The sequence below is a fragment of the Euphorbia lathyris genome, chromosome 2 (assembly GCF_963576675.1).
Source record: "Euphorbia lathyris chromosome 2, ddEupLath1.1, whole genome shotgun sequence".
Taxonomy (NCBI): domain Eukaryota; kingdom Viridiplantae; phylum Streptophyta; class Magnoliopsida; order Malpighiales; family Euphorbiaceae; genus Euphorbia; species Euphorbia lathyris.
Genome location: NC_088911.1, coordinates 3,382,689 through 3,400,706, shown reverse-complemented (window position 1 = coordinate 3,400,706; position 18,018 = coordinate 3,382,689). Strand labels below are relative to the sequence as shown.

At 33.8% G+C, this 18,018-nt stretch overlaps 2 protein-coding genes across 3 annotated transcripts; one reads left to right on the top strand and one right to left on the bottom strand.

Moving 5' to 3' along the window:
* The first annotated feature begins 6,774 nt into the window (after nt 1–6,774).
* LOC136220812 ((+)-neomenthol dehydrogenase-like) lies at nt 6,775–12,074 on the top strand. Of its 2 annotated transcripts, none has more exons than XM_066008622.1 (5): nt 6,775–6,842; nt 8,075–8,324; nt 9,123–9,200; nt 10,773–10,952; nt 11,490–12,074. In XM_066008622.1, exons 4-5 carry the CDS (start codon nt 10,869–10,871, stop codon nt 11,868–11,870), a joined length of 465 nt encoding a protein of 154 aa, XP_065864694.1. In that variant the 5' UTR covers nt 6,775–6,842; nt 8,075–8,324; nt 9,123–9,200; nt 10,773–10,868; the 3' UTR covers nt 11,871–12,074. The 2 variants fall into 2 exon arrangements, with proteins under 2 accessions (XP_065864694.1, XP_065864695.1); XM_066008623.1 differs by lacking the exon at nt 6,775–6,842 and adding an exon at nt 6,874–7,042.
* Nucleotides 12,075–13,422: 1,348 nt separating this feature from the next.
* On the bottom strand, nt 13,423–16,294 carry LOC136220811 ((+)-neomenthol dehydrogenase-like). Its single transcript, XM_066008621.1, has 4 exons — nt 16,153–16,294; nt 15,794–16,040; nt 15,123–15,365; nt 13,423–13,901 (listed from the first exon to the last, which is right to left on the bottom strand). Exons 1-4 carry the CDS (start codon nt 16,170–16,172, stop codon nt 13,524–13,526), a joined length of 888 nt encoding a protein of 295 aa, XP_065864693.1. The 5' UTR covers nt 16,173–16,294; the 3' UTR covers nt 13,423–13,523.
* Between the last annotated feature and the right edge of the window lie 1,724 nt (nt 16,295–18,018).

Below are 18,018 nucleotides of genomic sequence, written 5' to 3'. Positions count from 1 at the left end.
TGTTGCGAATGCTCACGATATCCGAGTTCTGCAACCGCACCAGAATATCATTGAATGCGACAACAAATTCCCTTAGGGAATTACAGTTCCTCTGTTTGATCTCCTTCAGCTGCCTATCCGTCACATCCGCTGCTTTACAGCCCACGAACTTTGCACAGAAATCACGACTGTATTGATTCCAGTTGTGAATAGATTCAGCAGGTAAAGACCGAAACCAATCAGATGCCGCTTCGCCCAAAGTGGTCGAGAATAATCTGCAAATTATGCTTTCACTCGCTCCGGCAACATCTATTAATTCTCTGTAGTTCCTGACATGAGCCTCAGGATCAGTATTTGGATCCCCATAGTATTTAGGTATCGCCGGCGCCTTTATCCTGTGATCTGGTATAAATTCCCGCAACGACGGAGCAAAAGGCGAATCACTCTGCACCTCTGATCTCGCCCTAGGCGTGTACCCCATTCGCTCCATCATGTTCCGTAGTTGATCTTCCAACTCAGGATGGGGTATTCGCCGAATCTCCTCCATCCGCTGCTGGTGAACTCTGGGTGACATCCACTCGCCAATTGATGTTGAGATTTGTTCTCGTCGTGGTTCTAGCCGTCGTCCGGTTATAGGATCAAAGTTCCAAGTGTGCCCCTGCCCAGACGTATTCGCCCCAGACGTCATTAACTCTGAATGCCCGCAAACCAAAGGCTCTGTGTGTTGTAGTGGAAGGATTCCTGGTATTCCCGACGTCGGTTGGGATGTTTGCCAGGTCGGATGGATCGTCATACTAGGATCGTGATACGAGTAGTTGCCTGGGTGGCTGTGTGGGTTCATGCGACTACTCTGACCTATCTGATTTGGCTCTCGAGATGGCTGCGGAAGCGCAGATATGGTGGCAGTAGTCGATGGTTGTGTGGAGATGACAACAGGTTGTTGAGGAGCAGCCGCCACGGCGTTATTGTGATCAGCGATTGCGGTTAGTAAACCAATCATCCGATCCCCCGCCGCTTGGCTCATATTTGAAGCCAAGACTTGTCCTGCCATTTGGACGAAATCGCTACTGGACATCTCCATCTCAGTTTGCACTTGGACTTCCAATAATGGACTCAATTGTCCCGAAGGGTTCGTCGAGCTAGGCACCACAGGTTGTGTACTCGCAGGCTGTGAATTCGCAGTCCGTGGACCCCTTGAGTTCATACTAGTTGATCTGGTTGTAACGCCGGTCGTTCGTGATGGTTCTGACATGTTCTTTGTGTACCTTTAACCAAATGTTGGTAAAAAAGGTCCACGCTCACCGCACCAATGATAACTTGCTGAATCCGATTTGATGATCTCCGCCGGAGTTACCTGCAAAACAGAACCGGAGACGGGATCTCCGGGAAAACTCTCCGACGATCTAGTCAGTTCTTTGTATGAAGGTTGGTAATAATAGCATTACGGGGAAAAATGTGAACGTACCTCTCCCCTTTGGCCTTATGGCTTTTTATAAGTGTTCTTAAGTAACCGCCGAGGGTGGTTACTCCTTCCAGGCCACGTTCCGAGGGCGGTTACTCCTTTTTAGGCCATGTCCCTTTCGTGGCTTTCATGGCAACAAACGTGGTATCGTTTGTTCTGAGTGGGAGTTTTGATGCTCCATTTAGGAATTCGGGGCAGTTACTTACTTCACCCGCTTCCTCTATTCGGGCTCTATTCGGGTCCCATCCGATCCTAGACCATGGGTCTAAGTATGGGCTGGGCCCGTGTAATGAATTCGGCCCGGTTTGGCTTCACGGGTCATCAATACCCTATATGCTTTGCTGTTAGTTGAGTACCCTAAAAAGATCGCTTCGTCAGCTTTGGCATCAAATTTTGCGAGATTGTCTTTCATGTTGAGTATATAACACTTACACCCAAAGGCACGAAAGTAGCCAATGTTGGGCTTTCGTCCTTTCCAAAGTTCATATGGGGTTTTCTTAAGAATAGGTCTAACTAAAGCCCTATTGAGAATATAGCATGCTGTGTGGACAGCTTCACCCCAGAAATACTTTGGAAGCCTATTTTCACTCAGCATGGTTCTAGAAATTTCGACAATTGTTCTGTTCTTTCTTTCAACAACCCCATTCTGTTGAGGTGTTCTAGGAGCAGAGAAATTATGGTCAATACCACTGGTTTCACAGAATTCATCAAACTGTTGGTTTTTGAATTCTCCACCATTGTCGCTTCTAATATGAGCTACTCTTAGGTCTTTGTCAATTTCAAGCTTTTTAATCAATGTGGTAAACATCTCAAATGTTTCATCCTTGCTACTCAGCAAGATGATCCAAGTGTACAGAGAGAAATCGTCTACAATGACCAAGGAAAATTTCTTACCTCCCAGGCTGAGTGGCTAGATAGGTCCGAAAAGATCCAAGTGTAGTAATTCCAATGGTCTCTTGGTTGAGACAATATTTTTACTTTGAAATGATTTCTTAGTTTGTTTGCCTTGCTGACAAGCTTTACACAATTGATCTTTTTCAAATTTAAGTTTGGGCAATCCCTCAACTAGTTGCTTTCTAGATAATTTGGCAAGAAGGTCCATGCTTACATGACCAAGTCTTCTATGCCATAGCCAAGAGTTATCCTCTTTAGACATTAAGCATATGTTTTTAGAAAACTGTTTTTCTAAACTCAGCATGTATACATTGTCTACACGAGGGGCAGTTAAAATCAATTCATTTGTTTTTCCCTCGAGTATTTGACACTTAGTATTATCAAATACAACCTTTCTGCCGCTCTTGCAAAGCTGAGCTACACTCAGCAGATTGTATTTGAGACCTTTAACTAAGGAGACTGACTCAATAGTTGGGTTACCTCCGATAGTACCTGAGCCGACTATCTTACCCTTCTTATTGTCTCCAAAGCTTACACTTCCACCTCGTTTAAGCTCTAGTGTGATGAACTGAGTTTCATCACCAGTCATGTGCCTTGACCATCCGCTGTCTATATACCACAATTTTGATTTCTCCATGCATCTCAAGCTTACCTGCATTTTAGATTATTCATCTTTAGGTACCCAATTCTTTTTGGGTCCTCGTTTGTTAGTATAAACTTGTGCAAAGTCATATTTTAGCTTGTGACGATATACTTTTACAGTGTGGCCTTGTTTACCACAGAAGTCACAATATGTTATCCTTTTTGGGTGATGCTGAGTTTGGTCTGCATTGTTATGCTGAGCATGCCAACATGCCTTAGTGGTATGTCCTTTTCTTCCGCAGAAGTCACATTGGACAATCCGCTTGTTAAACCAACACACATCTCTTGTGTGCCCCCTTTTCCCGCAACAGTCACACTGAGTGAACTGTTTATGCTGACTAGTACTTGGGTGCTCAGCATGAGTTTTATTTTTACTTGAGCCTTTTATTTGACTCTGTAGGGTTGTAACGTCCTTTCTTAGTTTCTTTGACTCAGATTGGACCTCCGTGACAAACTTATGCATTATTTCCATGTTACTATGTAAATCTGAGTTGTCTTGGAGGAGATATCGGAGGTCACTCAGCTTGACCTCTTCAATCTCGTCACATCGCCTGCTGAGTGATTTTATTTTCTTGTTACATTTCTTAGTTAGTTTATATAAATCACTCAAGGCATTGAGCATCTCATTTCTAAACAAGAGTAAGGGTGTTACCTCATTGTTGTGTACCTCCTGGTCAGTTTCATCAGAGAGGTCTTTTTAGCTCATTTATGATATTAGTGAATCTAGCATTCATGCTGGAGATGTCCTCGTTGTCGTTCATTTCGAACAGCTCATACAATCTCATGTGTTGATTCACCTTTGACTCTTTTACCTTGCTTGTACCTTCGTAGGTCACCTCGAGCTTTTTCCATATCTCCTGTGCTGACTCACAACCTGATATTTTATTGTATTCTGCAGCATCTAAAGCACAGTGAAGCATATTGATAGCCGAAGCATTATTTTGAAGTTTTCTAGGATCATCTTCTGACCACTCAGTTTCACTCTTAACAACTTTCTCATTGTTAACAGTTTTATATGGCACGTATGGGCCTTAAACTATTGCAAGCCATGCACTCATGTTTGTGGCTTGAATAAAGTTCTTCATCCTATTCTTCCAGAATGTATAGCTGGATCCAAAGAATAGGGGAGGCCGACTAATAGATAATCCCTCAGGGAGTATCTGTGTTGTTTGGTTCCCTGGAAGGAAACGAGTGTTGTTCTCAGCCATTTATGGGGATCTGCTCAAGATAGTTATATCTTAGAGTAGTGAGCTTAGGCTCTGATACCACTTGTTGGTCCCGTGTAATTAGTTCCAAGGGGGGGTTAGGAACTAATGTAACTTTTTCGCTAATTTAATTATACTGACTTGATAATTTTGATGAGTTTGTTAACTCAGCTTTTGGTTAGCACGGCCGATCTTGATGTAAGACAGCTTTGGTCAGATGTTGACTAAGGCTGTTTTACTTGTGAGTTGGGAATTGACACTTTCTGAGGTCAGCTTCCAACTCAGCACTCTAATTTACTCAGTATCAGCTTAAATGATTTATATGCTAAGTAAATTCAATAGACAACACATGCACATATATATGTATATATTGAGAGAGATAGAAATTACTCAGTACGACTTATCCTGGTTCGGCCTCTCCGCCTACGTCCAGTCCCCAGAGTCCTCCGGGCTTTTAGAATCCAATACTGAGCTCTTTAAAGGTAGAGCACAAACCGTTTACAAGGCAGTTGAATATGCAAGAGTACCGTCCTCTATTCTTCTACTCAACTCCTACTAAGCACCACAACCCAGTACTTAGATTTCTCTACCACTGAGTGTTTACAACCAAACACTCAGCACAACACTCTCAATATCACAATTGATACAATTTGTTCTTTTTCAAATGAAGAACACTTTAGATGATTACAAACAATCAATCTAGCATTTACACAAGAATAGAAAATGAGTGTAAGATCTCCTTTTTGTTTTTGAGTGCTTTTGAACTTGTATTTTTCTCTCTTGTATTTTTCTTGTTGTACTGCGGCAATGATCCAAGGATTTTGATTGTCTTTATATAGAGGAAAATCTGGAGTTGGATCATTTTGAAATGATTTAGCCGTTAAGTCCAAAACGGCTCTTTTAGGAGATAGCTCCTGGTCAGCTTCAGGTTTTACAGGCTAATCCTATCCTTTGATTTCTTCAGACGTCAGACTTGTCTTCTTCCTGCAGACGTTGTCTTTTTGTAACAGTTGTCTTTTAGCAATAATCTGTTGACCCATGCATCTCGGAATGTGTCTTTTGCGTAATTCCGAGGATTCAATTATTGGTGCAGAAGGTTTGCAAAACTTGTCTTCTAGTGAACGAATCTCTCATGCTGTCCTGAAGATTTACTTAGCTTCTACTTTGTTGTTTGTTGTCAACTCCTATGCTGAGTTCTCTTTTAGTCAGTTTTGTTTTGCAAGACAACTTTTGAGAGGGCTTCTAATGCCGAGTTCCATTCCATTTAGCTTTGTTGAACTTCAGGCTTTGATACTGAGTTCGATTCTACTCAGCTTGTTCTTTGATATTATGCTGACTTCGTCCTATCTTGCTTTTTATATCTTTTTGTATTTAAGTTTATACTCAACATTGAATAAACAGATTAGTACAATTAAATCAAAGCACTTAAATTTAATTGTCTCTTAATCATGGATGATTTTGTCAAATCAAAATCTTGTGGAAAGGTGTTTCAACACTAACCACTAAGAAATCGAAACTGTAGACCATTCTATCACCATGTACTCGTATCAATGAATCTGGAACTGTAACTTGGTATGAAATTACCAAAATATAAAGATATGGGCGGATATATAATAATGGGTAAATAATTTTTTAGTGCTCTACTTTTTATCTAACACACTGTTTAGTCCCTCTATATTGAAAAACACATTATAAGGTCCCTAAATTTTGTCAATATTAACTCTACAGTCCTTTTGTCTAGTTTTGTTAGACTTGTAATCGTTATATTTTAGCATAAACAGATATATATAAAATAATAGAGTAACATGGTCAACTTGTATTATACTGTGGTTGTCCTAAAAGCTAAGATATGTTCGGTTAAAAATCTAAAAAAATAGATAAAAGGACCACAAGATTAATATTGGCAAACGATAGAAACCTTAAAATGTGTTTTTCAAAATAGGAGGACTAAACAAGGTGTTAGGTAAAAACTAGAGGACTAATAAATTATTGGGTAAATTTCAAATAAAACCCTTGTGGTTTCACTAAATTCAGATAAAAGACTGTGATTTACTTTTTATCAAAACGATGATTGAGGTTTTCAACTTTAGCAAAATAAGGACTTTTTCGATTGATACTATTAAAATCACCATTGACGACTTCAAAAATGACATATTTTAAGAACTATTAATATTTTAAACAACTTTAATTCTTCAACTTTTTTATTTTGAGATTATTTAGATGATGTTTGGTAAAGAGAGTGTAAGTTAATGTTTAGAGAGGGAAAGTTCCAAAAAAGATGATTTTTGAAAATCGAAAATGTAGTTATGACATTGAACAACTTTAATTCTTGAAAATTTTCATTTTCAAGTCGTTAAAGATGGTTTTAATAGCATTAGTGCAAAAGGCCATTGTCTTCTTAAAAGTGCGAAACCTCAAAAGCAAAGGATCCCTAAACTACAATCCTTTATCTGGAAAATTAATGAAACTATAGGAGTTTTATTTGAAATTTACCCTAAATTATTTACCTGTAATAATTGAGATAGGACCCATTTTTAAAAAATTTGAGGCTGAGAAAGAATTTATAAAGTCATCCAAAATTATTAATAAGACCAAAAACAGTTAATCCATCTTTGTCATACAATGGCACAAGAAGCTTCAACTGTTATTACAGAAACCAGGTTAGTGTTCTTCATTTTCATAGTTTTCTTTAAATTAAATATTATGCAGTTGAAGAATTCGCTTGTAAATTCACGGAGAAATTTGATAAGTTTCGTTATAGTGACAATTTTGTAATTTCCGCCAAATTTTGGAGTTTTAGATTTTTGCATTTTCGGACCTAAAACGGATCAACAAGCAAAACTCACTACTGTGCTACAATGTACGTGTTTTTTCGGTGAAATTCATTCTTTTGGACATTCAAAAATGCAAATTACTGTTTTTTTAGGTTTATTGTGTAATGTAAAGTCTAAAAAAACAAATTGCTTTCACTTTTCGTCAAACTGATATATGTAATATTTGTTCGTTTGCTAAAAATGAAGATCGTTTAGTTTAATACTATAAAAATGACCGTTAACGATCTCGAAATGAAAAATTTCAAGAATTAAAGTTGTTTAGTACCACATTTACATTTACTGTGGAACCAAATTTTTTTATTTTCCAAAATCATTATTTTCGGAACTTTCTTTTTTAAAACATTAATTTTATCACTTTTCACCAAACAACATTTAATCACCTCAAAATTAAAAAATGAAGAATTAAAATTTTCTAGTAAGTTTTTGAATTTTTGAATTTTGAGATCCTTGTTTTTTAGTAAATTCAGTTATCTTCTAATCGCAAACGAAAACCTCAATCCTTGTTTGGACAAAATAAAATTTATAAATACCAGTTTGATAAAAAAAAAGCATATAGTTTTTTTTTTTTAATTTTACCCTTTTACTTTTTAGTCTTTTCCTATTCCGGGTTCAGTTTGAGTGTTTTTTTTTTGCTATTTAAAAAACAATTTTGATTTTAATATGGAAATTTTTTATAATCAATTGATAAATTGATTTTTCTAAAGTTCTTTGAATTTTGAAAGTTAGTAATAGATATTCGTGCACGAATTAACCATTTGTAACTTGTTCTTATGGTTTCACTCAGTTTCGCTTAGTTTCACTTAGTTTCGTTCCCTTTTTTTTTGTTTCAGATCTATAGTACCAATAGTATTAAAGTATTAATAATAGAAAAAACTATAATAAATTAATCCATGGCACAAGCTTCAACTGTTACTACAACAACCAGGTTACTCTTTTGAGTTTCATAGTTTTCACTTAGTTTCGCTTAGTTTCACTCAGTTTCAATTAGTTTCACTCATAGTTTTCGCTTAGTTTCACTGAGTTTCAATTAGTTTCACTCCCTTTTTTTTTTGTTTCAGGTATGCAGTGGTGACCGGAGGAAACCAGGGAATAGGTTTTGAAATATGTCGGCAGTTAGCTTAGAATGAGATAACAGTGGTTTTAACGGCCATAGACGAGAATAAGGGACTTGAAGCTATACAAAAGCTTAAAGAATCCGGTCTTTCGGATCATCTTTTGTTTTTCCATCAACTTGATGTTTTAGATCCTACTAGTATTGCTTCTCTAGCACATTTCATCCAAACACACTTTGGAAAACTTGATATTTTGGTAAATATTTTTTCCATCCTTTATATATATATATATATATATATATATATGTCTGTGGTTTAGCGGATTTGCAGATGGGTATTATGTTGTTTGCAAAAATTTACTTTTGGGTTAACTTTGTCAGAATTTGGCCGATAACGATATCAGAATGAAAATTTTCAAGAGTTAAATGATATTTTAAACAACTTTAATTCTTCAACTTTTTAGATTTGAGGTCATCTAGGTGTTTTTTTTATGGTAGAGAAATGTTTAGAGAGAGAAAACTCCAAAAATGATTTTAGCAAAGTAAAAAAAATGCAAAATTTTGCAAACCACATTGTTGCATTTATAAACAAAAATAACACAGGTACTCATCTGCAAATCCGCGTAACCACATGACATCTACTTGCAATTAACCCAACAATTTATTAGTCCATTCTTTTTTTATCTAATACATTGTTTAGTCCATTTTTTTAAACACATATTATAATATCTATATTTTTTGTCTCTGTTAACCTTTGGGTCTTGTTGTCTATTTTTTAGATTTTAACAGGCATACAAGAAATAACAACATACTCATTTAGTGTGGTAAAATTGTTACTGATAGCTAATATTTTGGTTATTTTTATACTTTATTCCTATATTGTCTTGTTGTATTTAGGGATAAGATTTAAATTTGCGTCTATCATTTTTTAGAAAGTATGAATTTACCTTTAACATACGAAATAATATAATTTTATCTCTAACGTCTTCAAGTAAGACTAAATTTAATTTTAACTAACAGAAAATTTGAACGTGTTGTTTTATTGTTATTCATAGGTAAACAATGCAGCCATTAGTGGAGTTGAGCTAGACCATGGCAATTTTAAAAAAGCTATTGAGCTTTGCGGTGGTTGGGTAATTATTTTTTATATTATTTATTTATTTTATTTGTTTCGATGCTACATTAGGAAGGAAAAAAATTAGTATTTTCGTTTTTTTTTTCCATTTAGTTTTTATTATTTTACTTTAAACAATAGATATTAAGAGTCTGTTTGGTTCAACGGTTAGCTAATAGTTATTGTTGTTGTTAGTTGTTTATTGTTGCTGTTAATTGTTTGTTATTAGCAGATTAATTATTACTGTTTCGTAAAGTTGTAATTAACTGTTGTTGTTAGTATGTAAAATATTTAATATGGATTTTAAATTAATTAATAAATAAAGGGTTAATTACAAATAACTATCCTGTGGTTTTGCCGATTTGCGATGTGGTACCTGTGGTATTTTTTTTTGCAAACACAACTCTATGGTTGCAAAATTTTACATGTTTTTTTTACTTTGCCAAATTTGGCCGATAATGACTTCGAAATAAAAATTTTCAAGAGCTAAATGATATTTTAAGCAACTTTAATTCTTCAACTTTTTAGGTTTGAGGTCATTTAGGTGTTGTTTTTTATGAAAGAGAAAAATAATGTTTAGAGACAGAACTCCAAAAATAATGATTTTGAAAAATTAAGAATATGGTTCCATAGTAAATATGATACCAAACAAGTTTAATTCTTGAAAATTTTCATTTCGAAGTCGTTATCGGCCAAATTTGGCAAAGTAAAAAAAACATGTAAAATTTTGCAACCATAGGGTTGTGTTTGCAAAAAAAAAATACCACAGGTACTACATCGCAAATCGGCCAAACCACAGGGTAATTATTTGTAATTAACCCATAAATAAATTATAAAAATAAAAATGAAAATTGTAATACATAAATTAATAAAAATAATTTAGATAAATAAATAAAAATTAAAGTAATAATTTATTAAATAGAGTAAAACTTTTTTCTTTGAGCAATAATATTATAAAGATATGAATAATATTAAAGAAGAAATATGTTTTGTGAAAATAAGAACGATAATTTTGTCAACATTAAATAAATTCACATAGATGTTCCTGAAAAGCTTCAAAACACAACTATTTCCACCAAAGCGCTAAAAGCAGTGTTATATAAATCTAACCAAACACCATATTTTCTATTGTTTGAAGTAGAATGTTAAATGTTGCTTCGAAAAATTGAAACAAACACCCTTAAATATTTCATAACAATAAAAAACAAATATTTCTAATAGTTATTTTGGAAGAAAAATTAATTAATATCTACGAGTAAAGTTCAACCGAATAAATTTAATCATTTTTTTTAGTTAAAAACATCTGGACTAGACCTTTGATCATTGTGATATTAATTGACTTTATCTTTCATCTTTTATTTCAACACATCAAACCCCTAAACAAATCTCTTTCTTAACAAAGTAATTAACTGTGAATATCTAATTTAGTTTTTTTTTTTAAAAAGCGTTACCTGTTATCTACATTTGAAATTGTAGTTTTTACCATTTGAAATAATGTTTTTAAAGGTTTTTCTTATAATCACATCACACGTATAAAAAATTATTTTCCAATAATTAAAGATATATGGAATTAAATATTGTGATGATGCAGCCAGATGAAAAGCAAGTTAATTGGCACGAAATTGCAACTCAGAATTTGGAGTCAGCAGAAAAGTGTTTGAAAACAAACTATTATGGTGCAAAACGAATGTTTGAAGCACTTGCTCCTCATCTGCAATTGTCTGATTCAGCACGAATTGTAAATATTTCTTCTTCTTTGGGATTATTGAAGGTATATATACATAACCCTTCATTTTCTGTAAAGTTGCATTCCATTTTGTCATAGATACTAATGCATAAAATCTATTATGTTTTTAACTATCCGTTTAATTTTTTAAGTTTGACATGATACTAGAGTTTTTTTTAATTAATTGTCGATTTAGCTCACCTTTTTTACAGTTGAAATAGTAACAAAAATAGATAAACGAGATAGGTCCTAAGTGGCCATTTAGTTCTCCTTTGCATCTTATTTTTAATGTTTACTCGAAACTGTTTACATAAAGTGTTTGGTCAACACTTAGGATTGAGAAACATTTATTAGCTAGCAACAACAACAAACAATAAAGTAATGACATGCAATACGTCAATTAGCAGCTGAACAAACATGATCGAAATGGTTGAGTTGAAAGTTTAAATTCTATCTAGTACCTTCGTTTATTTATGGAAATTATAAAAGCTATTATTGAATATTATTTGTCAATTCAAATTTTTTGATCGATTATTTCTTTGATATATTTCATCTTTAATTTTATTTTTCTTTTTGGTGTAGAATATACCAAATCAATGGGCAAAAGGATTGTTGAGTGATGATAATAACCTGATTGGAGAAAGAGTGGATGAAGTTGTGAATCAATTTCTAAAAGATTTTAAGGATGGTTTGCTTGAGACCAAAGGATGGCCAATTCATACCTCTGCCTACATTATTTCAAAAGCTGCAATAAGTGCCTACACAAGAATTTTAGCAAAGAAGTATCCAAGTTTCCTTGTCAATTCTGTTTGTCCTGGATTTTGCAAGACTGATATTACCACCAATCTTGGCACCTTAACTTCAGCTCAAGGAGCAGAAAATGTTGTGAGATTAGCACTACTATCAAAAGATGAATCAACTTCTGGTTGTTTCTTTAGAGAAAAACAAATGGCTGATTTCTGAATGTAACTGAATTCCTATTATATCCTAGTTGGTGGATGACAATTGTTAGAACCATATTTAATAATTGAAGGTTATGGTTTGGAAAGTAAGTTTGGGGTGAGGTTCTGGTTGCCTTTTATATGCTCCACATGAAAATCATATTTAGCAGGTCTTTAAGTCTCAATAATTGTTGGCTAGAGAGAGACTTATTTTTGAATTCAAGGATTTTTGGAAAACATGAATTATCCATTCTAACAGTGAAATGATGACTGATGAGATGAAATTCAAATTTCTTTATTCCATTTTTTACCGCAAGAATTTCTCTGATCATGGTGTGATAATGTCTTTCTGCAGTTTTGAATTATCCATTAACATGTCCACAGTAATGAGAAGTTCCATCAACTTCTTCAACAAGCAGTGCACCCCAGTGTTCATCATTAGCATCTGTTTGTAAAATACGCTTTCCAGTGCCAGGTATCTTTAATGTTGGAGGATTTTGAGCCACAACTTTAAATTGCTGAATAGCTTTGGTTTGGACGTGACTCCATGTTGGGGCATTCTTTTTCAACATTTTTAAGAATTGGCTGGTGTGCTCAGAGACATGAGGGATAAATTCCCGAATGTAATTGATGATTCTCAAGAATTGCTGAATTTGCTTTACAGAAAGATTCTCATCAGAAAATCTCAATAATTCTTGAGAAATGCAGGGTCCAAGCTGATATTGTCCATCATGAAATCTCATACCTAAAAACTCCACTGAAATTTGTCCAATGGTGCTCTTCTTTTCGGAAAGCATAATCTCATGCTTATCTACAATATGTTGGAATTTGGCCAAATGACTATTGTGGGCTCATCAATTTTTGAAACTTTCTCTTTCTTTTTTTTTTGGTAAGAAAGGAAAGGAAAAAAAACAAAACCAACAAAAAAAACCTACACCGGGATCAGTCTAGGAAGGCTGACTCCAATCCTATCCTCTAGGAGAGAAGGCAAAAGAAAAGAAGGAGGAACAGATAGGGTAGAAACACCTAACATTCTCCCATGCTCAGCAGCTGCTAAGCGATCCGCCACGCGGTTTTGCTCCCTAAAAATATGGGAGAAATTAAGATACTCAAAGGCAGGACGAAGCCTCAAAATAGCTTTGATGAGATTCTGGCTCTTCAGACAAACAGCCTGGCTATCTGAAATCCTGTTAATAGCATCCAGATTATCAGATTCCACCGAGAGCTTTTTAACACCCATGCGAATGGCGAGTTTAATACCTGAAACTTTCTCTTTCTAAACATTCATTTTCTCTCTCCACACTAAACAATATCTAAATGACCTCAAAATTTTAAAAAAAATGAATTTAAATTTACTAGAGTACCATCAATTTTTTGAAATTTTTCAATTTTGAAATCGTCAACGGTCATTTTAAAAGATCATTCTTTTTAGTAAAGCAAAAAATCGCAATCCCTGATTGAACCAACAAAAAAAAACTCAACTATATAATTGATAAAAAGTGTAACCACATGATTTTTTCTTTTTGGAAATTTATCCTAAAATCGAACAAGATATCAATTTTTAATATTCAATTTGAGATAAAATTAAATTAAATGAATTATATTATTATTAAACATAACACCAAAACAATAATATATTTCAGATGAATAAACATATGGTGAAATTTTTCTAAAATCAAAATGATGACTCAACCTTTTGATCAAAGAAAGAACCAGAAGGACCATCATCAGATAATAACGCCAACCTCACAACACTTTCAGCTCCTTCTTCAACGGATAATACTCCAGTGTTGAGATTTATATCCGTTTTTACATATCCAGGACACAGACAATTTATGCGAAAGGTTGGGAATTTCTTTGCAATGATTCTTGTGTAGGCATTTATGCTTGCTTTTGAGAGTTTAAAACTAGAAAGATCGGCAGGCCAACCTTTAGTTTCTAGTGAACCATCTTTGAAATCTTCTAAATATTGCTTCAGCACTTCATCGATTTTCTCATCTGAAAGACTATTATCATCTTGTAATACCTTGATAGCCCATTCATTTAATAAATACTGAAAACACAAAACAAAATAACAAAATCACCATCAGAATTTTGACATATTAAAATACTATTAAAAGCAGTTAACTATATGAACTTATAAAGTTTTTCAATAGCTTCTTTATCTAACTTTAAAGTGATAAGGTTAAACTTTATAAATTCACGTCGTAAAATAAAAGAGAATTTGGATAAATTGCCATTTATATCATTTTTTTTTAAATAAGTCAATATAACCGAGTTCAATAGGTGAATAGATCAATTTAAATAAACTACTCCTCTCCAACTCAAAGGAATATTCTCCAATTTATTAGATTCAACTGGATCTGTTCACGAACCTAAGCATCCGCCCAAGCACATGCCTTTGGTCCAGACTTGGGCATGAAAATTTATCTTTAAGCCTAGTTAGGTCCAGGCCGGCTAAAACCCATCTCTTTTTTTAGTCTTGGAATTTATAGAAATAGCACGGACCGGTCTAGTCCATTCGGCCCATTAATATTAATTAATATATTTATATATTAATATTATTTTTTATTATTAAAAATTATACATATATATATTTAGGTTGGTTTATATAGGGTTGGGCTTAAAATTTGTTTTTTAAACCCGAACCCATCTAAATTAAAAGCATGCTGGCATGGGCTTGGGCTGATCTTTTTTAGACAAAAATCTGCTGAGCCCGGTCCGAATCCAGCCCATAAACATGTCAACATAATATTTTATACAACAATATAATACAAAAAATATATTACTTTTGAAAAACTTTAAATTTTGAGTGTCATTACTTTCATAATTCACTTGTTTTTTCGTTCTATCTAAGCAATAAAAAGTTTAATTTGAAATAATAATAGTTTGACGTGAAAATTGTTGTAATAAGATTGAAATATTATGGTAATAAATAAATAAAACTCATTAGGTTATAGTTGAAAAATAAAATTCTAATCCAAGTCATTTGGGTAGCTAAGTGACTCATAGCTCAATTATAGGTGGTTGTTTGTTTCTATTTTTTTGAACTAATTTAAACAAGATATAAAAAGTATTTAGTAAAATTTTGAAATAACTAACTTTTAGTAGAAAAATCAACTAAAATTTAATATCTATTAGCAACATCAAACAGAAAATTTCAGCCGGTGAAACAAACGAGATGCTGAATCTGTTTTAATGTCCGATCAGGTCCGGAAAATATGGGTAAAAATAAAATTTCAGTATATTTCCAAGCAGTGGGTGAATTAATTACCTCCATCTTGCCTGCACCTGATGAAACGTTGACAATCCTTGGTGAATCAGACAATTGGAGTAGAGGAATAAGTTTCTGAATCATAGTCTTTGCACCATAATAATTTATAGAGAAGCATTCTTCAGGCACTTCATATCTTTCATTCAACATATCATACCACTTCACTCCTCCTTCCTTACTTGGATCTACATCTTTCGGAGCTTCACTTTTCACTTTCACTCCAGAAACACCTGCATTGTTCACCTGCACAACGATTTCCCTAATTAATCGAAATTAATTGTTCAAAATCAATCTTTAAGTATCAAGCCGATTCGAATTTCTCTTTGAATCCATTAATCAAACAGATTATAGGCAAACAAGTGTGAATTTCACAATTAAGTTCAAATTCATTGTTAAAACTTACCTAATTAACAATTTAGTAGGTGAATTTCACAATTAAGTTCAAATTCATTGTTAAAACTTACCTAATTAACAATTTAGTAGGTGAATTTCACAATTTACCTAATTAAGTTCGATTCATTGTTCAAAATCAAAGTTTATGTATCAAATCTCTCTTTGAATCCACTAATCAAACAGTTTATAGGCATGAACTTCATATATACAAAAATTAAGATGAAACAAGTTCAAATTAAGTTCATCCACAATTAAGTTCAAATTAATTGAATTCATACCAAGATATCAAGCTTTCCGAACTGAGATTTGATGAAATCGGCGAGAACATCGATACTCGCAGAATCGGCGACATCGAGTTGATGAAAAACTACGTAATCGGAGAGACCGGCATCTTTGAGTTTTTGAACAGCTTCAAGGCCTCTCTTCTCGTCTCTGGCTGTTAAAATCACCACAATTCCATTCGAAGCCAGTTGCTTACAAACTGCAAATCCGATCCCCTTGTTAGCTCCAGTCACCACTGCGTACCTATAAACATAGATCAAATCGCCATCAACATCAACACGAGTAGAAGACGGAGCAGCAGATTACGGATTTAATTAACTTCGCGATGCTAAAACTTAATTAAAAAGAAGCATGCCTCTTGCTCACTTCCGCCATTGATGATTAACTTCAAGTAGGAGCTAAATATCAAAGAATCTTTCTAAGTTTTTCAAAATTTGATCTGGTTTTTCAGTAGAAGCTGTGAGGTGTGTGAGGATTAAAGAGCCACAATGAGGAAGAATTTATATAATGACTTTTACTGTGTTTTTCGATTTTTAAATATATTGGTCAACTTTCAAAGGCTGTATTTTAATTTAATATTAAATATTAAATGCTAATATGATACTATAAGCTAAATATTATTATACACATGTAACCCAAAAAAAAAATTATTATACACATACGTCCCATGTGTCATTAAATAGTTTTCTTCCTTTTTTTTTTTTTTTTGCTTAATACATTATTTGCCACTAAACTTGTCCAAAAAATTTGATTTACCATCTAAAGTTTTAAAATGTTTCGATAGTCCTATCAACTTACATAAAATATTCAGTTAGACTCATAAATTTACGTAAAATGTAATCAATTGATTACACAGTTACAAAAAAATTAAATGCGTAAGATGTATTGCATGAGTTTTAAAAAAAGTAAAACGACTGAAATCGGAATATATGGTTCTTAAATTAGAAAAAACAAATTGTATAGTTGTGCAAACAATAATTTCCTTTTTAAAATATGTTTTAATTATGTAATAACATTTTAAGATGCGTCGAATACATCTTCCTCATTTAACTTACTTTTTTGCGACCGAATGATCAATTGATTATATTTTATGGAAGTTCAGAATGCTAATTGAATATTTTATGTAAGTTCAGGGAACTATCATGACACTTTGAAAGTTCTGGAAACCAATCAAGGTTTTTGGACAAAGCTTTAATTTAATATTAAATATTACTAATATGATACTATAAGCTAACTATATATTATACACATATGTCCCATGTGTTAGTTTTCTTTTTTTGGCAAATTAATTACTTTGTTTAAGCACAAGAAAAAGTTAGATCATTGGTCAACAAAAGATGATTAATTATTAACGTGCCAAACTCAAAACGTTTTTTTTTTTTTTTTGAAAACAACTCAAAACGTATTTAATTAGCCATCAAATCCTTTTGCAAATCTATTTTGTCACACACCCAAAGTTTTTTTTTGTTTTGGACAACGAAACGTGTAAAGCAACATTTTATCAAATTTAAATTTTTGTAGTTTTTATTTGTTAATTGATGACTTGTGGAGAATTTCCGATCAGCTTCCGTCCCTGTGGGGGCGTCGTTGGGTTCGACGGGGGGAAGCTCCGATGCCAAAGTCAGTATAAAGTATGGAAGGATAAACTAAATTGACAAAGTAGAGTTTCTAGGATTGTGCGAATATGTACCTTGATAGCTTGAGATGCAAGCTATATATAGTCGTGAAGTTGTAACCTTTAGTAACTAGAAAGTCTCCATTAATACTTTATTAATGGCGGTTACTAGTTTCCTTTAGGTATATCCGTTAGCTTATTAATAGCTCATTAATGGCCTTTATTGTGGAATCGGCTCCATTGCTCAGTTGGCGGACCGAGGGGTTATGGCGGATCTCACGTAGCGGAATTTTGATGATCCGCCTGTCGGATCTCCTCACTTGATACGCCATGGCATTCCAGTATCAGGTGATCAATACTCGGCCGATCTAGGCGAATATCTCTTTTGATCCTTTGGATAATATCTCAATGTTATCAGAAGCCCCCCTAAAGTTCCTTTAAAGTCCTTTAGGGCTTTTGAGCTTCTTCGCGCGCCGTCATAATGACTTGCATTGATGGTCACTCTGTTCGATGCCAATCGATAGGTGACACGTGTCGTAGACGCGCCGCTCGAGGAAAGAGAAAATGCCTTCTTCCTTCCTCTCTTTCTCTTTCCACTTCATTTGC

Excerpts from the sequence above, each read along its gene's own strand:
- LOC136220811 (XM_066008621.1), bottom strand. The coding sequence starts at position 16,172 with ATGGCGGAAGTGAGCAAGAG. Across the intron at positions 15,366-15,793 it reads TCGGAAAGCTTGATATCTTG|GTGAACAATGCAGGTGTTTC; the intron begins GTATGAATTCAA and ends ATCGTTGTGCAG. Across the intron at positions 13,902-15,122 it reads CAGGTGCAGGCAAGATGGAG|TATTTATTAAATGAATGGGC; the intron begins GTAATTAATTCA and ends TTGTGTTTTCAG.
- LOC136220812 (XM_066008622.1), top strand. The coding sequence starts at position 10,869 with ATGTTTGAAGCACTTGCTCCTCATCTGCAATTGTCTGATTCAGCACGA. Across the intron at positions 10,953-11,489 it reads CTTCTTTGGGATTATTGAAG|AATATACCAAATCAATGGGC; the intron begins GTATATATACAT and ends TTTTTGGTGTAG.